Below are 25,075 nucleotides of genomic sequence, written 5' to 3' on the forward strand. Positions count from 1 at the left end.
TTCTATCCTGATAATCTAATATATTATGAATAATTGTTACACACTTTATATTCAAATCATAAGCATTTTTATTTAAAATACCATTAACTGTGGGCTAGATTGGGAATGTTCTCTCATCCTATGTTAGGGACAATTTGCAGATGTGCCACCCCAGAAAGAGCTCTGGGAAATAATTGTAACTCAGAGAGGAAATAATTTACTGCATCCCTTTACAGGGCACAGCTTACTTCTCCCACTCCTGCCAGCTATGCTCCACTGGTCAAAATATTGGGGGCTGGAGCCAAGCCTCCACCCACTCCCTGCCCTCTCCACCACCACCCAGTCCACTTTGTCACAGGGCAAAGGAGCAGTTCTACGGAGCTTGGTTTTCCACTCTATGCCCAGACTCATGATCTTGGTTATCCAGGCAGAGACATGTAAGGAGCCAGCCTTACTCTTCTGCACTCCCTTACATACCCACGTAGGGCCAAGTGACAATCTAAACGTGTGAGGGCAGGACATCTTGCTGGAGTGCCCCACACCATCCTTATGAGACTAGGGTTTAATTCCCTGTCCTGGTCTTTAACTCCTCAGACAGCAGGGGCTGAGCCTTCTGCAGAGACAGAGCACTCAGTTCTAGATGGGGCTTACATGCCTGACGTAGCCATAGACTCTCTGGTTCCTTATTTACTTGATGTAGATTTCTTGCATGAATGATAGAGCACTAATAAAGTAAAAATACGGATACAAATTAGATGAATAGGGTAATCTAATTTTGAACAAGAGGAAAGTTGCAGGATGTCAACAAACATGTGGACAAGGGGGAATCCGGTGGACATAGTGTACTTAGATTTCCAGAAAGCCTTTGACAAGGTCCCTCACCAAAGGCTCTTACGTAAATTAAGCTGTCATGGGATAAAGGGGAAGGTCCTTTCATGGACTGAGAACTGGTTAAAGGACAGGGAACAAAGGGTAGGAATTAATGGTAAATTCTCAGAATGGAGAGGGGTAACTAGTGGTAACTAGTGGTGTTCCCCAGGGGTCAGTCCTAGGACCAATCCTATTCAATCATAAATGATCTGGAGAAAGGGGTAAACAGTGAGGTGGCAAAGTTTGCAGATGATACTAAACTGCTCAAGATAGTTAAGACCAAAGCAGATTGTGAAGAACTTCAAAAAGATCTCACAAAACTAAGTGATTGGGCAACAAAATGGCAAATGAAATTTAATGTGGATAAATGTAAAGTAATGCACATTGGAAAAAATAACCCCAACTATACATACAACATGATGGGGGCTAATTTAGCTACAACGAGTCAGGAAAAAGATCTTGGAGTCATCGTGGAAAGTTCTCTGAAGATGTCCATGCAGTGTGCAGAGGCGGTCAAAAAAGCAAACAGGATGTTAGGAATCATTAAAAAGGGGATAGAAAATAAGACTGAGAATATATTATTGCCCTTATATAAATCCATGGTACGCCCACATCTCGAATACTGTGTACAGATGTGGTCTCCTCACCTCAAAAAAGATATTCTAGCACTAGAAAAGGTTCAGAAAAGGGCAACTAAAATGATTAGGGGTTTGGAGTGGGTCCCATACGAGGAAAGGTTAAAGAGGCTAGGACTCTTCAGCTTGGAAAAGAAAAGACTAACGGGGGATATGATAGAGGTATATAAAATCATGAGTGATGTTGAGAAAGTGGATAAGGAAAAGTTATTTACTTATTCCCATAATACAAGAACTAGGGGTCACCAAATGAAATTAATAGGCAGCAGGTTTAAAACAAATAAAAGGAAGTTCTTCTTCACGCAGCGCACAGTCAACTTGTGGAACTCCTTACCTGAGGAGGTTGTGAAGGCTAGGACTATAACAATGTTTAAAAGGGGACTGGATAAATTCATGGTGGCTAAGTCCATAAATGGCTATTAGCCAGGATGGGTAAGAATGGTGTCCCTAGCCTCTGTTCGTCAGAGGATGGAGATGGATGGCAGGAGAGAGATCACTTGATCGTTGCCTGTTAGGTTCACTCCCTCAGGGGCACCTGGCATTGGCCACTGTCGGTAGACGGATACTGGGCTAGATGGACCTTTGGTCTGACCTGGTACTGCCATTCTTATGTTCTTATGTTTTTAAAAAGAACAGGAGTACTTGTGGCACCTTAAAGACTAACAAATTTATTTTAGCATGAGCTTTCGTGAGCTACAGCTCACTTCTTCGGATGCATAGAATGGAACACACAGACAGGAGATATTTATACATACAGAGAACATGAAAAGGTGGAAGTATGCATAACAACAGGAAAAGTCTAATCAATTGAGATGAGCTATTTAAAGACATCTTTGTTGTTGCCGTTCTGTTGATCAGGAAGATTGGATAATTTGGGGGAACTTTGGCAGTTACTAAGGTTTACAAATCATTCTTACTAAGGGCATGATCCAGCAATGCCCTCAGCACCAGGAACCTGTAATGACTTTAATGGAAATTGAGGGTGCTTAGCATCATGCAGGATGGTCCCAAACTTCTGCATCATTAGAATCCACCCACAAATAAAGGTCTGACCTACACGTTGTTCCGCATGAGCAGACCCCTGTGGCTACACAGAGACCCAGATATTTAGGTGCCTAACTTCTACTGAAATCAATGGGAGTTAGACACCTAAATACTTTTCAGGATCTGGCCCCCACTGACCTTGATAGAGCTGCACACAGGCACACTCTGAGGAACGATTTGCAGGATGAGGGCCTCATTTTGTTTCCAAAAAACTCATGCAGTGTGCCTACCTAGCACCTTTTTACGTTCTCAGGAGTTGATGTGTGTTCATTTTTCTCAGCTATGTTCTAAACACCTTTACCTCCATGGTACAAGAGGGAAATCAAGTCACTGCTACAAAGTAACTGAATATGGATAATTCTCTGTGCAAGGATAATATATTTTGATTTTTTTATTTGCATCTTCATAGAGGAGCTGAACATCACAAAAAGACATTCGAAGTCCCAGAATCTGCCTTAACTTCATCTAAATGTCTTCATACTACCTGCAGAGGGCTAGAGACTAGCCTGGCGGAATGTACTTTAATTGAGACACAAAGTATTAACAACAAGGATTTTGCTAGTGTCGTGTGCCATAATGGAGATAGAGGTTGGTAAAATATGTGTCTTTTTTTAAGCACTCTACTTAGGGTTTTTCAGTTTGAACACGGCATCCAATTAGGAAGTTGCATTCTAGCCCATCAAGTATGGTACCCACAGGCACCGGGGCTTCTAACTGTGGTCACATTTTATAGTCTTTAAAATAATGTTCAGCCTTTAGTTAGTTCAACAGGGAAAATAATTCATCTTCTTTCATAAAATATTTGGAGTAAAATTTCACAAAACAGCAAAATGTTGTGCCTGCAACTTCCTTCCCCCTCCAAGCCTAACAATGGCTCTGAAGCTGAAGAAACGTTTCTTAAAATCCTTCTCTTGGGCAACTTGCGCCATCTCTAGTAAGTCCTGTCTTTCCCTGATCAGCTGGAGGGGTGGCCAGTGGGATCTTTCTAGCCATCACTCTCTCCGGGATGACGGTCTAATGCATTTCTGAACATTTAAGAACCCAGTTGCCTGGTACCAGCCAAGAGCCTGATTATGTGAATTGCTAGTGCTTCTGCAAAGTGCTCAGCACCTTGTAGCATTGGTCCCAATTTAATTCCTGCATTGGTGTAAACTAAACCATGTTTTTGTTTAAAACATTTCATAGTTTTATATTCTATGTGATGAAATTGACAATAATTGGGCTTTCTTTGGCTGCTCTGGTAGCATCAGTGGGAGATGCAGCTGATCAAAGGAGGGGTACAGATAGAGCTGCTCTGTCTTTGATCCAATGGCAAAAGCAAGAGTGTAGAGACACCTAAAATATGATGAATCCTTCCAGAAAAAGAGTGTACACCACATTACTCTCGTGCACCACCGAGCAGTGGGTCTGAAATGGCATCTCCATCTTTAGTCCTTAACAAAGAGAAATGAAGATCCCCTTTGCCAAGTTGCTGGAAGTTGGATGGGGAAAGAGAAAAGGCTATGGTGAGGGTCTGATGCAAAACCTATTGAAATAAAGGAAAAGATTCCTGGGCTTTGGATTTGGCCCTAAGAAGGCCGTGGCCTAACTGTTGGAAAAGTAAAATAAACAATTTTTTCCTTGAATGTTTCTGATATAGAAAGTTAAATAATAACTTTCTTTTTCTTCCTGCTTTGCAGAATGTTTAAAAAATGAATTCCAATGTGTCAATGAGAAATGCATTCCTTTACATGAAACCTGTAATGGAATCAATGACTGTGGAGACCTAAGTGATGAATTGTGTTGTAAAGGTAATAGTAATTCTCTCTTCAAAAGTGTCTCATAGTTATGTACAGTAATACAATAGAAAACTTTCAAACAATCCTTAAAGTTATAAGGTAATATCAGTCCATTTCAATCCAGTTGAGGAAAAGGTCTTTCAACTTTCTAAGGTGACAATACTACAGCTTCATTATAGTTACACAAGAAAAGTTAGGCACCAGTTAACTTCTTGAATCACGTGGATGATCTATTAGTATTAAGAGAATAAAGATTTTTAGGAAACTTTTAATATAACAGTTTACTATTTAATATAAAGAATCATAGACCAAGGAAAAAGTATGGTTAGTTGGACTGAAAATGGATTATTAGAGATTGGCAAATAATAAATAATTCAACAAGTTTACATTTTTTTGGTTAGCAAATTGTCCATAAATCCAATTAAGATTTTCTCAAAGTTATTACTTATAATAAATTATTCACAAAATAATATCTTTGCCTGTAGCTTGTTCCTGAGCAGTCACTGTGTTCAATATTTAAAATTCCATCTAGTTTTGACTGGAAACAGGAAACAGTGATCTGACTGGATGAGCATACATTTAGAAATTGGATTTCAGATGCCAGAACTCATGATTAGAAATTCAAAATTCTCTTTCCCCAAATAACGTTGATTTTGCTGTTTTGGTGATTGTTCCTGCCGGTAAATTCATTTGCATGAATATTTCCGGAAAGTAAACAAAAAAAAAGAGGTTCAAACACAGTCAAAGGTAATTTTTTAATACAAATTAACATATATACATGGATTTTTTAAAGTATTTGCCAGTCTCAGTTATTACTTTTTATTTTTTATCATAGCACCCAAAGCGTGTGTGAAGGGCAAGGTCCCTGTTCTGACATTCTTACAATGTACATAACATTTGCAAGGAAAGTGTAGATAAAAATCAGATTTGTCTAAGTGTCATTAACAAAATCTCACCCTTTCACATGGTATTTAAATTATATTTACAATACTGAAATCAAGTTTCTAAAGTTCAAAGGGTACGTCTACACTACGGGACTATTCCGATTTTGCATAAACCGGTTTTGTAAAACAGATTTTATAAACCACACTAAACACATTAAAGGAACTTCCGGTTGAGATCCCAGTGCCTGATGGGGCAAAAATCATTGTCGCGGTGGTTCTGGGTAAATGCTCCTTCCTCTGGGAATTTTCCCTGGATTGCCCTGGCAGATGCCATAGCATGGCAATCATGGAGCTTGTTTTGCCGTTTGTGACTCTCACCGATTCAGCAGCGCTACACAGAAGCATGCTTTTGCTTTTGCATGACAGCAGAGATGGTTACTAGCCATATTGCACCATCCAAACCCTTCCATAAATTGGAACTGAGGATGATCATGGCTACCAGTCCTTTTGTACCATTGATCAGCCAGTTGGGAATGACTCCTGAGTCAATCCCTCCTTTATCTAAAAATAGAATCAGTGCTGCCTAATATAGGCAAGTGTGCTAGAGAACCAACAGCTGCTCTGTGTCAGAGCCTGCAGAAATTATCTGTATGCTATTCACAGGTGCTCCTGTAACAACCCCATCTGTTGATTCCGTTCTTCCCCAGCCTTTCTTGGCGCATTGTCCCCACTTGTGTGATGAATTAATAAAGAATGCAGGAATAAGACACAGTGACTTGTTAGTGAGAAATGAGTGGAAGGCAGCCTCCAGCTGCTATGATAGTCCAGACAGGACATAAAGCAGTGTGTAGGAGAGAAGCCCAGCATCCCACTGCTAGTCCAGGAGCAACTGAATCTTTCTTTACACATGAAGGGTGGGGGCTGATGGAGCTCAGCCCCTGTTGCTATGATGAGGATGGTTACCAGCCATATTGCACCATCCATCCACCAGAAAAATTAGGGCCAATAGGCTGATGACAAGGACGGTTACCAGTCCTTTTGTACCATCAGCTGAGGCTGATGATGAGGATGGATTTCCATCTTTCGATCAGCTGATGCTGATGACGAGGATGGATTGCCATCATATTCTGCAGCATCGTGTCTATCTGCAGCATTCAGTAAAGATAGGGTGACATGTAAAAAGTCAGAGGATTGTTTTGGGTGAGTAGATTGCCAAGCTATGCCCTGACCCGCGGACACTGTGTTTGACCCTAGAAGCATTTGGAGCTCAGCCAAGAATGAGGCTGCAGGAACTGTGGGATAGCTTCAGTCCTCCAGTCCATGAGCGTCCATTTGATTCTTTGGCTCGCTGCAGTGCGCTGAGTCCCTGCTATGGCGTCTGTCTGGAGATTTTAAAAAAGGATTCTGAATTTCATCTTCTGGCGCTGATAGAACGGATTTGCCAGCATCACATCCGCATGGTCCATGCATTTTGATTTGATCGGAGCTCCACGCTGGGCAAACAGGAAATATTCAAAAGTTCGCGGAGCTTTTCCTGTTTACCTGACCACTGCAGCCGAGTTCAGATTGTGGTCCAGAGCAGTCACTGGTGCACTGTGGGATAGCTCCCGGAGGCCAATTAATCCGATATGTTAATACGAGCCATTAAAATCGATATAAGGTGCCTCCTAGTGAGTGTAGACCAGGCTAAAGATGATGCTAAACTACGGAACACCTGAGGAACAGACCTCTTGACTCCATGAAAGGATTTACTCCAAGGAGTGCTTGTTCATGTGTCTAGTGCTGTTTTTCATCAGTCTGGCCCTGATCCAAATCCTACTGATGTCAAATGCAGTCTTCCCCAGGCCTTATACTGGTATTAAGGAACCATCAGCTTTTCCATTAAATAAAAAAAAATCCCTGAATATAGATTTGCATGGGAGAATATAAAGTAAGTCAAGAAAACCTGGCAAAGCATTGGCTTTGCTGTTCAAAATATATCACATTTTTGTGAGAATAGAGAAAAAAGTCAGATACCTGAATTTATAGGAATGTTTCACCCAATATACGAGTGCCTGACTGTAATTAAGGGCCATGGTCAATGTTTTCACCATACAAGCCTAAAGTTCAGTTCTTAATCCTATATTTAGGCACTTCCCAGTAGGATGTTCAAAAGCATTTCAGTCAATAGAACTTGTGCGCCTAAATCATGTAGGTGCCTAAATATGGGCTTAGATGACTAGCTTTTAGGCTCCTACTTTTGAAAATGTTGGGCCTAGTCTTGTGAGATGCAGAACACTCTAAATTCCCATTGAAATAATCAAGAACACTAACAAGACTGAAAGGTGGGTTGGTGTTTGGCTCGGTTTGTGTGTGGGCAAAAGTTCTGGAAAAAACTGGTAATGGGTCATGCTCAAAAAATTTGAGAACTACAGCACTAAACTGATGAAAGCCTGAAAAGTTGAATCTCTGTTTTAAAGTTAGAAAATGGGGAGTCTACAGCATTGATAGCATCCATTTTGCTTTATGTATCCAGTGTCTGGTTCCATTACATATTAATGAACATTTTACTTTTGTCATAATTGTGGCTGCATTGTAGTTAAGTTAAATTAGGTCTCCTACAGTGGTGAGGTTGGTGAATCATTTGACCCCCATCCCATACAAATTGAGTTCTCTTTTCGTTACAGAATGCAACAACAGTTTCCATTGTAACTCCGATGTGTGTATTCCAAATAAGTACCTCTGTAACAGGGAAGTGGACTGCCTTGCAGGAGAGGATGAATCTCGAGCTCGCTGTGGAGGTTAAGCTTTCATAGATTTATCTTCTTTGTTCCAGTCAGTTTAAACTAGAGAATAAAGAATTCCTACATTTTAAAATATGCAGCTGATTTGCAAAGCCAAGAAAATGCACGACTCTCCCAAAAGTTATGCAAACATTTGTAATAATTTTATGTTAATGGTTTCTGTTGCATTATACCCTGTTGCTCCTCTTCCTTCTAGAGGAAGAGGAAAAGCAAGACAAGTAAGGGGCTGGGGAAACAGATCATGCCCTGGGGACCTTCACTGGAAGGGAATGTCATTTGCGTCTGGAATATTGTACCATTCCCCCCATTTTCTCCAGATTCTGCCAAGGGCCACTGGTTGTGCCAAAGATCCATCGCTGGGGAGTGGGTAGAACTGGTGGAAGTATTTCCCCCCCAATAGCCCCATGAGAAATCCAACTAAATATTAATGTTACCTGTCTGTACTACCAGTCCACTCTTCAAAAAATGTTTTATTTTGTTTTAAGCTTGTTCTACTCTCTCTTGCTCTAGCTCTTACACTGTCGTCTCCCTTCTCTGATTACCTCCAAATATTTTCTTCTGGTGGAGAGCTATCCATGAGAAACTTCAGACAAATTTTGTTTTATTTATCTAAGAGGTGAAGGAAGAGAGACAAAATATAGTTTATATCAGAAAGCTAATCACTGTGTTATTATTTGTGTTATGGTGGTGTCCAAAGGGAATGGGACAGTGTGTTGCTCTATGCACTGTGCAAACAAAGGAAGAGCTGTCCTGAAGCGTGTACAATGTAAATTTAAGACAAGTGAGTTTGATGGACAACAAGGAAGAGGGAGATAAGATGAAGGTAACAGGGAGAAGTTTGTGTTTACACGGGGTAGCTATATGCACAACTTGATGGTTCCGAATTATTTAAAAACATTGAGGTACTGAGAAGAGTATTTTGCCTGTCATCCAGGCATCATAAACTGGCTGATTTCTAGTAAACTATGAAGTAGAAGTGGGGCTTTAAGAAGGATTTAAGGTTGTATCCTTACAGATTAGTTGAGGGAGGATGTTAGAGGAGCAGCATGGAAGAAAGAACAAAAATGTTGTGGAGAAGAGGACAGATGATCAGTCCTCAAAAGTATTTGGGCACCTATCTCCATAGAAATCAATAGGAGTTAGGTGCCTGAATACTTTCAGGATCTGGGCCATAGTTATTATTTGTACTGTAGTGGTTTCCACAGACTATTGGGCATCCCATTGTTCTATGCATTGTACAAACACATAGGAAGACATGCCTGAAAAGTTTACAAAGTAAATTTAGGACATATTTTGTTGCAGGAACAATGTACAGCAAAGAAGTGTGATCAAACTATGCTGTTGTTTTTGTGCTTTATTCATAGGTGAGCAAAAGCCAAAGCCAGAAGTTGCAGGTAAATATTTTCAGTGTTCTGTTATTTATAGATTGGGGGGCAGTATTTACAGGCATTTCAGTCACTAGTATAATAAATATTTCGCAGTGCAGTGCAGTACAAGTATGAGAGCATTTGCGTGTGTGTGTCAGAAGGAGAGCAAGAATTGAATATAAATTGATGTTTTTGTGTTTTATTCCCAGGGCGTTCACATTCAAAGGGTAGCATTCAAGGTAAATATTTTCAAGTCTTTATTTTCATATGCTAATTATAGACTGCCATTGTGCAAAGTTCTCCACATCAATTAGCATTTAATCGTACCTGCAACACTACTGCTACTATGGTACAAGACTTGCAAATGTAAGTCCCAATTATCAAAATTCCCATTTATTTCAATGTGTGTTTTGTTTAGATAAAGCCTGAAGGTTAAGGTCCAATCGGGACCATTTTATTTATTTCATTATGATCTAAATACCCCCAAAACCAGGCTAAAGGAGGCATGTAGCACAGAACTCAAATAATCAAACACACATAGTCTACTGAGGACTGTTATGCCAGCCAGAGTGACCACAATTGATGGCATCACACCAGACATCATGTAATGAAGTTCCCAGATCTGGCTCAATCCCACAAATTCAATAATCTCTGGGATGGTCCCACCCCTTTGTGTGTCAATGGAGAGTTTGAGAGCATAGTGTGCTGGGTTTTTTTGGTCCATCCTGGAGACATTGCCAAAGCATATGCAATGTGGCTTTTCAAATATAATGAGTGATTGAAGGAAGGTCAGAGATCTGTGAGATTATGGCGCTTCACACAAAGACAAACCACTTTATGCTCAGGATTTAGCACTGACAGCACATATAGATTGCCTCTAGCCATTCCAAGTCTGCCTGCATGAGAGTCTGGGCTTCTGACCTGTATAGCAAGATAGATAGTACACAAGTTTGATAGATCCCGGACTTTGTCTTAGCACAAAGACATTTTTGGACCCATTAGCAAGACATGGACGTCACACTGGAAGCAGTGAGACTTATTCATCAAAGAACATCTGGTTTGCTCTGACTGTTTGAACTCGGCTTGCAGCCTAGGTAGATGAACTCATCAATGTACACAAATACACCATCACAATTTAAAATAACCTTGCCACATACTACTCCTTTGAGTGCCACAAAGCTTCCTGAGATGGGTGTCACAGAATGATGAATTTTAGGGGATTCATAGTGGAGGAGGAGATTACTTGAAGGAAACCAAAAAGAAAGGGAGGAAAATATCAGTATGTAATTGTTTAGATGCAGAATGCCCCTCTAATCTTGATTAGTGGTCTATTTAGCACATACATATGAATTAGACCACTTGTTATTTGCATGCTACTTTTAAGCAGAGAAAGCCAAAGAGTGTCATATTATGTGGAGCTTTTATAATTTAGAGAAATATCTACTAACAACTGGGATGAAAAAGTATTTCTAATAATGTGTGGAACAATATATTTTCATTTTTAAAAAAACTATCTTTTTAACACAAACATATGTTTAAGTGATAGTGCAATTTAAAATGTTTATAAACATTACACTACTAATATTCCATTATTTTATTACAGAACAAAAAGAAGACATCTCAACTTCCAGTATGGATGGAGGTCAGTTTGATTAAAGCTCCAATTCCTACCTGGTTGCCATGTCATGGGATGAACTTTCCCCAAATTCTCTTCTGATGGAGGATCATCCATGAGAAATTTTAGACCAGTTATGCTAGATTTGTTTAACAGGTGGTGAAAGGGAGTCAAATTCAGTTTATCTCAGAAAGCTAGATCCACAAAGGTATTTGGGCACCTGTCTTCATGGAAATCAATGGGAATTTGGTGCCTGAATGCCTCTGAGAATCTGAGCCATAGTTATTACTGGTACTGTTGTGGTTTCCACAGAGGAATAGGTATCCCATTGTTCTAGGTATTGTACAAACACATAAGAAAACACATCTGAAGAGTTTACAGCAGTGGTCACCAACTGGTCAATCACGATCTCCCAGTCAATCGCAATCTCCGGCAGTGCAGCGGGGCTGCTGCTAAGGCAGGCTCCCTGCCTGCTCCGGCTCCACACCGCTCCCAGAAGCGGCCAGCGCGGCCACAGAGGTGCGGGGGAGACCCCTCCTCTCGCTGCTCCTGCCTGCAAGCACCTGGCCCACGCAGCTCCCATTGGCCGGGAATGGAGAACTGTGGCCAGTGGGAGCTGTGGGGATGGTGCTTGCAGAGAGGGGCAGTGAGCAGAGCCACGTGTCCCCTGCTTCCTCCAGGGGCCGCAGGGGCACGTTGGCCCCTTCCGAGAGCAGCGTGGAACCGGGGTAGGCAGGGAGCCTGCCTTAGCAGCGGCCACAGTTCACTGCCGACCAGGAGCCGCCAGAGGTAAGTGCTGCCTGGCAGGAGGCCGCACCCCAACCCCCAGCCCTGAGCCCCCTCCCAGAGCCAGCACCCTGTACCCCCTCCTGCATCCCAACCCCCTGCCCCAGCCCTGACCCCCCAGCACCCCAACCTCAGCCCAGAGCCCCCCTTCCACACTGCAAACCGCTCGGCTCCAGCCCATAGCCCGCACCTGCTCCCGAAACCCAACCCCCTACCCCAGCCCGGAGAAAGTGAGTGAGCGTGGGGGAAAAGCGAGTGACAGAGGGGGGCAGGGATGGAGTGAGCGGGGCAGGGCACATTCTGGGTTGCCCTTAAATTAAAAAAGTGATCTTGGGCGTAAAAAGGTGGGACACCACTGGTTTACAGACACATTGTTAAGACAAGTGAGTATGACAGACAACAAGGAAGAGGGATATAGGATGAGGGTAATGGCAGGGCCGGCTCCAGACCCCAGCGCGCCAAGCGCGCGCTTGGGGCAGCATTTTGCCGGCAGGGCAGCAGGCGGCTCCGGCGGACCTTCCGCAGTCATGCCTGCGGGAGGTCCACCGGAGCTGCGGGACCAGCGGACCTCCCGCAGGCACGTCTGCAAGAGATCCCCCGGAGCCGCGGGACCAGCGACCAGCAGCGCCCCCCTGCGGCATGCTGCCGTGCTTGGGGCGGCCAAATTCCTAGAGCCGCCCCTGGTAATGGGGAGAAGTTTATGTGGTTACACAGAGTAGATATGTGCACAACTTGATAGTGCCAAATTGTTTAAAGCATTGGGGTTTTGTGAAGGGTGTTTTGCCTGTGATCTGGCCATTATTAGCTAGCTGATTTCTAGTAAACTGCAATAGAAGTAGGCCTTTAGGAATGATTTAAAGGAGACCACTGTGTCTTTGCCAATTTGTGGAGGGAGGGTGTTTCAAATGTAAGGGGCAGCACGGAGAAAAGCACAAATATGAATTTAGGAGAACAGGACAGATTAGCAGTTAGAGCAGATGGTGCAACTAGGAAACGACAAATAAGAGATAAGAGAGAATAAGTGGCGAGGACAGAACATAAGTGCTTGGATGTTAAGAAGCTTGAACTTGAAGGAGTGGAAAATTGGGAGCACACCCTTCTAGCTATTAATCCTACATTTATGTATTTTATTTGTGTATAATTTGTCCAAACATTCCTATCTTTAATTGCATTTTGGATTGATAAACTGTTCTACAGTGTCTTGTCCACTGACTCAACTTTACCCGTCTTTTGTTTGGCTGTGGGTTTTGTTGTAGTGAAATAGTCTAATCAGGCCGAAGCTTCACATTCAGGTTATGCATAGTGTATTCTGAAAAGGCTATATTTCTTCTGAATAAAAACAAAAATACTCTTGATTCATATAATCAGGGCATTATTCCCAGCAGCCGTATCTAATACAACCTTGGAAAATCGCCAACAAAATTTAGTAGCAGAGGCATAAAACATACTCACCCATCTATGAGGATGATAAAGAAATTAACAGTATTTTATTCATCCATCAATAAATAAATGATTTAGCCAAGGCAAATAGACTTTTCCAATGCTATCCAAACATCTAGTTAAATAACTGCTTTCTGCAAAATCAGCAAAGGGTGGAGTTGGAAACTCTCGCTGGAACAACGTACAGCAAACCAGCGTGTTCAAACTACTGATGTTTTTGTGTTTTAGCCTTACATGAGCAAAAGACAAAGCTAGACATTCCAGGCAAATATTTTTATGTTCTATTATTTTACGTGTCATTTCAGTCACTGCAGTATAAAAAATATTTCCCTACTCAATGCTGTACAAGTGTGGGGAGTATTTGCATATGTGGGTCTGTGAGAGAGAGAATTTGGTGTATATTGATGTATTTGTATTTTATTCCCAGAGTGTTCATATGCAAAGGTTAAAATGCAAGCTCAAAATATTTTGACGTCTTTTTATTTTAATATACTTAATTATAGACTGTGCAAAGATCTCCATATCAACTAGCCATTTAATCTTGACCTGCAGCATTTCTGCTATTATGGTATAGGACCAACAATGAAAGCACTTTCATTTCAGCCCTTATTTAGCCAAAATCAAATAATGATTTCAGTAGATGTTTTGTCTGAATAAAACTTGGAGGATCAAGTCCAGTAAAGGAACTTCATATGTGCCAAATCCCCCTATTAAGCAAGCTAAAGGAAGCATTTCACACACGACTGCACCACCTAAATATAAAATAACCCTGCAGCATGCCTTCCTTTGAGCTCCGCAAAACTTCCTGAGATGGGTGTCAGAGAATGATGTCTTTTGAGGGCCTCATAGTGGAGGAGGACCAGATGATATTACTCAAGTGAAACAAGAAAGAAAGGGAGGAAAGTGACAGCATGTAGTTAGATGCAAAATACTCCTCTAACCTTGAATAATGGGGTGTACATTTATTAATTGGACCGCTTGTTATTTGCAGAACAGTTACGGAGAGAAGGCCAAAGAGCGTCATATTACGTGGTGATATTGTGATATACAGCAACATCCACATGGGATGAAATGTGTGTTGTTTTTTAAGGAAAATACAATGCTACCATTATTTTGACACAAAAACATATGTTTAAGTGCTAGGGTAACTGGAAATGTTTGTAAATATTTGGGTACTAATATTTCATTATTTTACTACAGAACAACATGTCTTCGTCCCAAATTCTAATATGGATGAAGGTAAGTTTCACTAAAACTCCAGCCTAGGTGGATACCATGTCATAGGGTGAACTTTCCAAAGCATTTTTCAACTGAGCATTTACATTGTTTATCTAAGCCCAGTGGTTTTCAAACTGTGGGTCGCGACCCAGTACTAGATCGCGCAATGTAAGGCACTGGGTCACAGTGGCTCTGGTCAGCACTGCCGACCAGGCCATTAAAAGTCCCGATGGTGGTGCTGCTAGCCTGTACCTGTTCTGACACCGTGCTGTGCCCTGATTCCCGGCCAATGGGAGCTGGGGGGGGGGGGCGGGGGAAGACAGTGCCTGCAGGCAAGAGCCACGCGGAGCCACTTGTGCAGCTCTGCCTAGCAGCCGGACTTGCTGCTGGCCGCTTCTGGGGTGCAGCGTGGTCCGCGGTGTCAGGACAGGCAGGAAGCCTGCCTTAGCACCCCTGCAGTGCCGCTGACCAGGAGCCACCCAAGGTAAGCCCACACCCCAATCCTCTGCCCAGAGCCCCCCCAACCTGGAGCCCCCTCCTGCACCCCAAACCTCTCATTCCCAGCCCCACCCCACAGCCCTCACCCCAACACTCTGCCCCAACAGGATCAACAATTTTCTTCAACTGTGTTGCCAGAAGAAAAAACTTTGAAAACCACTGATCTAAGCTATACAAGATTTTAAAAACAAAAAGAGCCATAGGAAATTGTGGCCCTAGATTCTTTGTTACTCTTGTCCTGAACCCAGCATGCAGAGTTTCTCACAGATATCATATTTTCAACAAAAATTTAAATCAGTCTCCAGTTTCTACAGTGTTGAATTCCTACAATTACTGAGATAATTGTGGGCCAGATTCACTAGCAGTTAGGCACCTAAGTCCAACGTTCATTGGGATTCACAAAACCCTCACTCAGTTGCCACCTAACATTCCTAGGGCCCAAATTAATAGGGGTGTTGGGGGGAGTTGTTGTTTTGTGTTTTATTTTTTTGTTTGGTTGGTTTTTTTTGCCAGTGCAGATTTGCCCACAAATTGAAAAAAAAAAATCAGTCTCGAGTGAGTGGTGGTGTGACCTGGCGCACGGGGTTGCATCACACCACCACTCAAATTTGGCCTGGCCTGCCCTCCATCATGACGGAAGGGAAACTGGTCCAAATGTGAGCAGCATTGCAACTTGTGCACCAGATCACAGCCACCAATACCTCCTCCTGCAAGAAATGGCTTCGGTGTCTAACTTCAGGAGAGTGTTCACAGCTGTGATTCCCAAGTACAGATTGGTGCCTCTTGTGATCTGGATTTGGATCCCTAGCTCCTTTTGAGGGGTGGAACTCAGGCAACACCTCTCCTTGAACTTCCTAATGCAGTGGTCCCCAAACTGTGGGGAACCCCACCTCCCCGACTCAGCAGGGCCTGGGTCAGTCCCCATAGAGGGTGAGGCTGGGTGGCACTCCCTCCTATCTCTGGGCCAGGCCACAGCTCCACTCCACCCCCAGGCCAGCTCTGTCTTCATTCCCTCTCTAGCCCCATTTCAGCCCCCAGCTCCACCTTTAGCCCAAGCTCCTCTGCTGAGCCAACTGTGCAGTAATGGGGGGGGTGGGGCGCAGACCGATTCCATTACTGGTAATCGGAGACATGACAGGAAAAGTTTGAGCACCACTGTCCTAATGGCTGGTTTAGGGAGCCTGAACCCCACCTCCCAGACTCAGCTTGCCGGCTTTTGTCGATTCCATTCTTGGGTGCTTAATTCTACCCGTGCATTGTATACTAGGCACCTAACAGCAGGCTGTGAATTCCACTAGGTGGCAGGTGCCTAAGTCCCTGTATGAATCTTGCCCTGAATGGACATAGAAATCAAATTATTAAAAAAAAACAAAAACACCACCCTCATTTTGATGAAAATTAATGTGCTCCTTAAATGACATGCTCTTTCCTTTTTGTTAAAGAAAGGAAAACATTAAAGACCTTGTTGCCTCAGTTGAAGTGTGGTGTTACAAAGCACCCAGTAACTCGACGGAAGCGAATCATAGGAGGAAACACTGCTGGAAAGGTGACAACAAAAGTGACCTAGTCTGATAAGTTGTATATGGGCATTGTTGTCTTTAGCTTTTCAGCACCTTGATGCATCAGTGGAAGTATTGGCTTAAAGTATAATCAATGCAGAAACCTAATCAGTTTGTAAGATTGCAATTTTGAACAGAAAGGGTAAGTCTACACTTCAAGCTCGGGGTGTGATTCCCAGCTCAAGGAGACATAGCCCTGCTACTCGAATTGAGTTAGTATGCTAAAAATTAGGGCAGCTAATTAATTGCAGTTAACTCACGTGATTAACTCAAAAAAAAATCGTTATTAATCGCACTTATAACAATTGAATACCAATTGATGTGTATTAAATATTTTTGGATGTTTTTCTACAGTTTCAATATTGATTTCAATTACAACATAGAATTCAAAGTGCACAGTGCTCACTTTATATTATTTTTTATTACAAATATATGCACTGCAAAAGTGATAAACAAAAGAAATAGTATTTTTCAATTCCCCTCATACAAGTACTGAAGTGTAACTTACAAATGCAGATTTTTTTGTTACATAACTGCACTCAAAATCAAAACTGCATAAAACTTTAGAGCCAAGTCCACTCAGTCCTACATCTTATTCTGCCAATTGCTAAGACAAACAAGTTACGTTGACGGCTGTTTATTTACAATGTCACCTGAAAGTGAGAACAGACATTCACATGGCACTTGTAAATACCTTGCAATGCCGGCTACAGAAGTGCCATGCGAATGCCTGTTCTGACTTTCAGGTGGCATTGTAAACAAGAAGCAGGCAGCATTATCTCCTACAAATTGTAACCAACCTCGTTTGTCTGCGTGATTGGCTGACCAGGAAGTAGGACTGAGTGGACTTGTAAGCTCTAAAATTTTACATTGTTTTATTTTTGAATGCAGTTTTTTTGGTACATAATTCTACATTTGTAAAATCAACTTTCATGATAAAGAGATTGCACTCCTGTACTTGTATTAGGTGAACTGAAATTTTTGTTTTTCACAGTGCAAATATTTGTAATAAAAAAATAAAGTGAGCAGTGTACACTTTGTATTCTGTGTTGTAATTGAAATTAATATATTTGAAAATGTAGTAAACATCCAAAAATATTTAAAATAAATGGTATTCTATTGTTGTTTAACAGCGCGATTAATCGTGATTAATTTTTTTAATCGCCTGACAGCCCTACTAAAAATAGAATGTAGCTGTGCCAGCGCAAGCCACCCAAGTACATGCCTGTGGTCTCACACAAACATGTACTCAGGGTGGCTAGCCCATCGTGGCACCACAACTGCATACTATTTTTAACACACTAACACGATCAGAGCTAGTGTGAGTATGTCTACTTGAGCTGGGAATCATACCCCAGCTTGAAGTATAGACTTACCCAAAGATGTCAGGGAAAGCAATAGTTAAGGCTTGAACAGAAAGTTTATTTCTTCAAAGGAAGTTGAGTGTGTGTCACAGGATTGGCTTCAATATGCACTCTTAACTGAGATTTTGCATTTAATTCCCCCCTTTAAGATAAGAGAATAAAGATGCTAGCTGTAAAACTACTAGTAGTATTTTGAACAACTGCACAAGTTTCATACTGCACCATTTTAAAGAGATGCAAACTGTACTTCGGAGTTACGTAATGGAGCACTGCGGAGTGGGTGGCATAGTGAAGATACACCAGCAAAAACTGGAGCAAATAATTTAGCAAAATACTGTAGCTAGAAAGAGTATCCTGTCAAAGCAGAATTAAAACCTGCATAATGTGCCTAATGATACAGTCACATATTATATTTGATCATATAGGGTCAGATCCTATCACATGAACCATGCAGATTTTTTTTTAATAGGGTGAATTCCCTTGGCAAGTGGCAATTAGAGAGGGTAGTGGTACAGTGAACTGTGGAGGAATTTATATCGGTGGCTGTTGGATTCTGACTGCTGCACATTGTGTCAGGTAAAAACCATTCTAGAAACAATTTGCTTCTTGCAAAGTACTGAAAACATAGGTTCTTTTACTTCTCATCTGCTTTTTTGCTGACTCTCAATTGCATAGAGGAGAAAATACAGAGTTGCACAAGTCAGCAAACCAAAAATTACTATAATGAAACAAACCAAAAACCCAGGAGAGAGTCTGCACACCAATATTCATGCTCAGCTCCTAAATTCTTAGTGTCATTGTTGGGTAGATTCAGCCCAGTCAGTATTATCACATCAGACTCCCTCTAGCTCTCTCAGCCCCTCAGCATGTTCACTGATTCCAGGGGCGGCTCTAGGAATTCTGCCGCCCCAAGCACGGCGGCACGCCGCGGGGGGCGCACTGGTGGTCGCCGGTCCCACGGCTCCGGGGGACCTCTTGCAGACGTGCCTGCGGAGGGGCCGCTGGTCCCGCGGCTCCGGTGGAGCATCCGCAGGCACGCCTGCGGGAGGTCCACCAGAGCCGCGGGACCAGTGGCCCCTCCGCAGTCATGCCTGCGGGTGGTCCACCGGAGCTGCCTGCCGCCCTCCCGGCGGCATGCCGCCCCAAGCACACGCTTGGCGCGCTGGGGTCTGGAGCTGTCCCTGACTGATTCTACCATAAAGGATTTCCAGATGGGGTCCTTCTTAATGTCTGAAAAGCCTTTCCTGCATTTTAATACTGTTTGTCTAGGCATTTATACAACAAAGATCACTATGGTATCAAAATTACATAATTCTATAATAAATGGTCTTCTTATAAAGCTGAATTCTCTTCTTTTCAGGAGCAAGATAAGCCAAGTGTGAGTTAAAGAAAATCTTAAGGCTATTCTGCCTTCTCCTGCATGGTTCTCATGCAAGTAGAGCAGCTTCCAGATTCTCCTAAATTACTCTTCTTTCCCTTCTTCCAAAGGCAGACAGTTGAGAGGGTTTGAGTGCTTTTTCTCTTCGGTATAGATTATGGAAAAGCTATGGCAAAAGGATGGATCTTGCAATTTGTCCCGAAGGTGGCCAGGTTAGGTCTGCTATTCCTGAGGAAGGGAATTGCATAGTCTAGGGCCTGCAGCTTCCTCTAGTCTTAAAGCCCCATAATGCCCCACGCTCCCTTGGCTGCAAGTTCAATGCTGCACCTCTGAAGTGCAGCACAGACTCTAGCTGCAGTAATCATAGATTGGATTCCTGGAGTGAAACTGCTTGAAGCAACATTAGTACACAGCCAGTGGAGGGGAGGGAAATCGGTAGGGGAGGTATGAAGGGGAGGTATGAAGGGGATTATGATCTACTGTGGGACATCTCCTCTTCAGGGCACCTGCTGTTTTGGGAGCTGAATTTCTTATCTGTTCCACAGAGGTGTGGGGAGAACTGGGGGAGGGGAAAACAAAAAGCCTGCATATACACCTGATTGAAAAATGAACAGGAAATTCCTTGAGTCAAAACTCTCCCTTTCCTTTCCCCTACATGCGGAAAAACATAGGGCAAATGTAAGCTTTATAAATTGTCACCATTTAATTTAACTGGCAGGTTGTGCACTATAAATTCATCCATATATATTTTTAAATACACTTGTTCATATAATTTGTTCAGCCCAGATGCATATTTTATTTGTTTAAGATGTTATTTACTGATAAAATAGTGTCACTGTTGATGTGCATTTATACCTAGAAGATGAAAAGATAAGGAGGTCTATGCAGTTGTTTGATGTGATTGGTGGTGTTTCCTGGGTCATTGGTCTGACCCTGCTCTCACTGAAACCGTATGGCAGAACTCCATGGGCTCAATGACCATAACATGTATAGATGCATGAAGACAACTTCTGTCTCTCTCCCACATTTTACATGAAGTTCTAAATTACACAATGCATAGGGGATGCAGGAAAACAGAACCTATAGCAGAAGAATTAGAGAAGGTAGGATGTTTGAGGTTGGAGTAGTAACAGAAAAAGTCCCTGTTGCCCACGTCAAATGCAGAGCATGCATTAAAGGGCAGGTTGTAATCTTTCACTGGCCCGGGGTGGGGACAACAGGAACTATTCTCTGTGTGTGCCCCTTGAGAGTGTACGTTTCCCCAAACAGTGCACAGATGAATGGAGAGAAGGAGGTGATGGTCCCAACATCCTCTCCACTCTGGCCCAGGGAGTGGTCTGGGTATACCTCCACCAGGGTGGGGTAAGGAGAGAGAAGTCTGTACCACAGTACCTCTATGTATTGGGGCACAACCAAAGATGCACGAGCCCCATAATGTTCCCCTTGAGGCAGTGGTAACAATATATTTTGGCCTATTAAATTATTTTTCCATGTCAGATACATCACTATACAATAAGTGGCATCTGTCCCCACATTTGATACAGTTCAGAAAGCCCTGGGCAGAGGAGTAGTAATACTTAATATGTGTAGTATTATTATTGTTCTACAGAAATGCTGATGAATTGCTAAATGGCATAACACTTACAGCAAGCCTGGAGTTACATTTGTGCTTCTATTTATTAACAAAATAAAATTGACATTTCTTTTACAGAAAAAGTCGAGTTAATCAGTATCGGATATGGACCGGAATATTAGATACAATCCTCTATAATCAAGAGATAGATACTTTTAGATTAAACCAAGTGATAATCCATGAAAACTATAATGCCTCAAATTACCAAAATGACATTGCTTTGTTGGAGATGAAAAGTAATGACAAAGGAAAACCATGCTCACTAGCATACAGCATACCTGCCTGTGTTCCTTGGTCAGAATATCTGTTCAGATCTGGACATCAATGCAAGGTTTCTGGCTGGGGACTAGCAGAAGGTATTTGATTTTTAGTTTATAATGAATTCTTTGTATTATGGTAGTGCCCAAAGGCTCACATCTGGATCGGAACCTCACTGTGCTAAGTACTGTACAGACTGGTAGGAAGACACGGTCCTTGTCCCAGAGAGTTTACAATCTAAATAAATTTTTAAAAGAAACAAAACAAAAACATATGGAGAGAGGTGGGGAAGGAATACAACATACATGTAAAGTGATGAACTAAGTCATGTTAGTTAAATGTCTATTTGTAGCATGTTTTATTTATAAACACAAAACCATAACTTTACAATTGGTCTGGAGTGAGGAAGGCACTCAAGGTTGAAGTGAAGATGAGGATAATATTGTTGGAGTGAAGGGGGAGCAAATACATAAAGGGAAAGCAAAGCTGAATGGAACAGAGGGGAAAGAGAAAGAGGGCAAAAATCATGGTGGTAAGGAGAGCCAGGCTTGGCAGCCAAGGTACTGCAGTGATGGGAGAGGGACAGGATTAAGAAAAATTGTAAGTAAAACTCTCTATCCTGACTGATTTGCACAGATGAATGGTGTCTTTTGATCACTTATTTGCTGATCTGCATGGGGTAAAGACCTGGACGTGTGTCTCAGGGATCCTGAAAAGTTTGAATCCGCCTATTTTTCTTTATCAGTCTTCTCGGACCTCAGCCATACAGAGATGCTGCCCTGTGCTCCAGTCCTCCAAGGAGTGTAAAAACACTGGACATTTTAAATGAGCTCTCTTTTTGCCAAAGATGTGATCATTTCCCTCATGAATTACAGCAGTTGATTAATAGCATATGGTGAATGGCATGGAAGCTACATTTAAAACTGCTACAATTATATTACCCTCTAGTAACACTCCATTTAGAAAACCAATTTCCATTTTGATCGCAAGTGGCCTGTGATTAAAACAGTACAAAAGAGACGATGCTCTATAAAATGTTGTTGAGAGTCAAAAAAGCATAGTTTGTCCACAAGATAGGATGTGACTCGGTCATCTAGCAGCCCTTCTCTTGTGAAAAGAAAGAAAAGAAAAAGGACAATGTAAGAGTGATCAAGAGGGAGGGGAAATAAAGATAGGAAAGATGGGAGGAGGAAAGAAAATTCTGCTGCCTTGAAAAAATAATTAAACATTGAAAATATACTGCAAGCTGTCACAAGAGTTGTTTACTCTGAACAAGATCATGAGGATTTATGATGCTGGTCCATTTAGGAAGCCAAGATGAAGAGTTAGAATGGGAAGCATGACATTTTTATCTAGAGGCCCCTTGAGTGTCAGTCTGAAATTGAACAAAATTAAGTCTTGAGTGTGGCCTGTATTTAGTTCTTTAAGGATTCTGATATTCCCAGATATATCTCCCTTAAATGAGATTGCCTAGATTAAGATTCCCCTTCTCACAGAAAATACAAAAAGGTATTCCACCACTGTTTGTCATATTGTGTAGTCTATAAATTGCAAGCACTGACAGATAATGAGGAAACAAACTAGTGGGGCGAGAACTGGGATTAGCTAAAAATGTGTTAGAAAATGTAACTGCTGTGTGTGATTCTGTAGTTAAATGGTACTGCTTTTATCTGGCTGATGTGCTTGCACTACATACATGGAGAAAGTATGCATGCATTTAAATTATGTATTGTATATAAAAGAATAGGTTATATTAAGTCAGGAAAACAAGTATGAAACTTTTGATTTATGACAATGTGTCTAAAATGCATTTCAAATTCAAAAGGTTCTATTCTTTTCTTTTTTAGGTTATACCAAACAATTTGTTCTTCAATGGGGCAACATTCATTTATTTCCAAACTGTTCAGATATCTATAAAGAGCGCTTTTTCAATCAAATGGAATGTGCAGGCAAGTAATTTCATCACTATTATTTCTTTCTGGTGTCATCATCAAGCCCACCTCCCTGAATATCTGAAGTCCTACCACCCAGTGCTCTCTTATAACCCTGAAATACAGTAAACTAGACACCACAGTGAAGCTCTTAGCAAAGTGGTAAGGAGCCAAAATGCTCTTGCTAGATCTGCTGTAAAGTGATGCAGACTTTTAGTACCAACCTGCATGTACAACTACACAGCTATGTTTGCAAATGCACTTATCATGACTACATGCAATTACTGTGATTATGCATGCAAATTTCAGCATCCAATTGTGAGAGATTTTATGTGCACAAGTGGGCTACTGTCCATTGAAAATCTGGACTTCACTGTCTTTGGCCTGGATTCAGCAAGGTCCTTAAGTGCAGGTATAATTTAAAGCACATGAGTATTCCCATTGAATTTAATTTAACTATTTGCATGCTTAAGCACTTTGTTGGATCAGGTCATTTCCACCCATCATTCTTTGTCCCCTGCAGGGGCGGCTCTAGCCATTTCGCCACCCCAAACACAGCAGCACGCCGCGGGGGGCGCTCTGTCGGTTGCCGGTCTCGCGGACGTGCCTGCGGAGGGTCTGCTGGTCCAGCGGCTCCTGTGGACCTCCCGCAGGCGTGCCTGTGGATGTTCCACAGAAGCCGCAGGCACGCCTGCGGGAGGTCCACTGGAGCCGCCTGCCGCCCTCCCGGCGACCGGCAGAGCGCCCCCCGCGGCATGCCGCCCCAAGCACGCGCTTGGCGTGCTGGGGTCTGGAGCCGCCCCTGGTCCCCTGGAAGACGTTACCAACTTTTTAAAAGAAGAAATCGTCAAACCTGGTCAGAAAGCATTAGCACTCTAGGCTACCGTTCCAAAAGCTGAAGTTAGAGCCTTGAATTCAAAATCTTAACTTCAAGCTACTAGAAGAATTGCCACAAACTTTCTTAAACTTAATATGTAGCCAATTAATATGATAGATGGTTCTGTCCCTCCTTTAATTCAAGTAAGCAAAGGCAATGCTTAAAAAAAAAAAATCGTGAAAAGTGGTCCATTTAAGCTGTGAGAGAATTCAGTCTGATGCCTGCAAGGTATTGGGTCCGGTGGAACGCATGTTATCTCCTAGGTCTGCCATACTTTTCAACTGATAGTACTTTTATGTGGAAGGCAGTCACCTATTGCAGCAATGGGCAGCAGTATAAAAGCCTAAGATATTAATCAAAGATGAATTTTTAGAGAACTTAATCGACTTCCTAGACATCAAGAAGAAAAAGGGAAGCTTTCTCTCCCCAAAGCAAACACAAACTTTCAATATGGTTTTGGAACAAAGCACTGCTACTTGTGAGAGTATGTACCCACCAGCATGAGTAAGGGTAGCATAATCAATCAGTGTGTGGCTGGCCATCACACTTCACTGTCCATATCACAAAACACACCACCGCAATCAGCAACAGCCAGGGCCGGCTCCAGGCACCAGCCGAGCAAGCTCATGCTTGGGGTGGCAGATTCTACGGGGCGGCATTCTTCCCAAACCTAGGGCTGCACTCTTCCCAAACCTAGGGCTACACGGCCGCTTTTTTTGTTTGTTTGTTTTTGTTTGCTGCTCTGGCTGCCCTGTAGGGGGCAGCAGCACGAGGAGGGGAGCACCCTTCAGCAAACTCGGCAGGGCAGCCCGCGTCCTTCCCTCCCCGCCGACCGGAGCGGCGTGGAGCCCTCCCGGCAGGCGGTGCGGCGGGAGGGGCCGAGTGGTGAGCACCCTGGCTGAAGCGCTGGCCGCCTCCCTTCTCTTTCTCCCTCCCTCTCCCTCCCCTCCACTAGACTGGGTGCGCACTCTGCAGCATAGGGAATCCCCTTGCACCATGGCTCCCGCTGCCCTGTAGGTTTTTTTTGTTTTCTTTGTTTCCCCTGCTTTGCCGGCCGTGCCGTGTTCCTTCCCCCTCCCACCCCGCCACTCCAGCTGCGCTGTTTTTGTTTTGTTCCCTCCCCTCCCCCCGATTTGCCACTCCAGCCGTGCTGTGTTCCACCCCACACCCGCGCTTTG

At 42.7% G+C, this 25,075-nt stretch overlaps 1 protein-coding gene and 1 long non-coding RNA gene across 5 annotated transcripts in view; one reads left to right on the plus strand and one right to left on the minus strand.

The window, feature by feature from the left end:
• The window catches only part of CFI (complement factor I), a 37,936-nt gene that overhangs the window by 11,813 nt on the left and 1,048 nt on the right, over positions 1 to 25,075 (plus strand). For all 4 annotated transcript variants that reach the window (XM_039540616.1, XM_039540617.1, XM_039540619.1 and 1 more), the window contains 11 exons: positions 2,938 to 3,116; positions 4,208 to 4,318; positions 7,857 to 7,970; positions 9,338 to 9,367; positions 9,550 to 9,579; positions 10,944 to 10,982; positions 14,382 to 14,420; positions 16,340 to 16,443; positions 18,290 to 18,396; positions 20,910 to 21,187; positions 22,937 to 23,038. In XM_039540616.1, coding sequence (XP_039396550.1) covers positions 2,938 to 3,116; positions 4,208 to 4,318; positions 7,857 to 7,970; positions 9,338 to 9,367; positions 9,550 to 9,579; positions 10,944 to 10,982; positions 14,382 to 14,420; positions 16,340 to 16,443; positions 18,290 to 18,396; positions 20,910 to 21,187; positions 22,937 to 23,038 — 1,133 coding nt within the window. The remainder of the gene's footprint in view (positions 1 to 2,937; positions 3,117 to 4,207; positions 4,319 to 7,856; positions 7,971 to 9,337; positions 9,368 to 9,549; positions 9,580 to 10,943; positions 10,983 to 14,381; positions 14,421 to 16,339; positions 16,444 to 18,289; positions 18,397 to 20,909; positions 21,188 to 22,936; positions 23,039 to 25,075) is intronic.
• LOC120406194 overlaps positions 6,886 to 25,075 on the minus strand; it is a 34,832-nt gene continuing 16,642 nt past the window's right edge. Inside the window, exon 3 of the long non-coding RNA XR_005599130.1 lies at positions 6,886 to 8,015. This is a non-coding gene — a long non-coding RNA (uncharacterized LOC120406194). The remainder of the gene's footprint in view (positions 8,016 to 25,075) is intronic.

The sequence above is a fragment of the Mauremys reevesii genome, linkage group 5, assembly GCF_016161935.1.
Source record: "Mauremys reevesii isolate NIE-2019 linkage group 5, ASM1616193v1, whole genome shotgun sequence".
NCBI classification, from domain to species: Eukaryota; Metazoa; Chordata; order Testudines; family Geoemydidae; genus Mauremys; species Mauremys reevesii.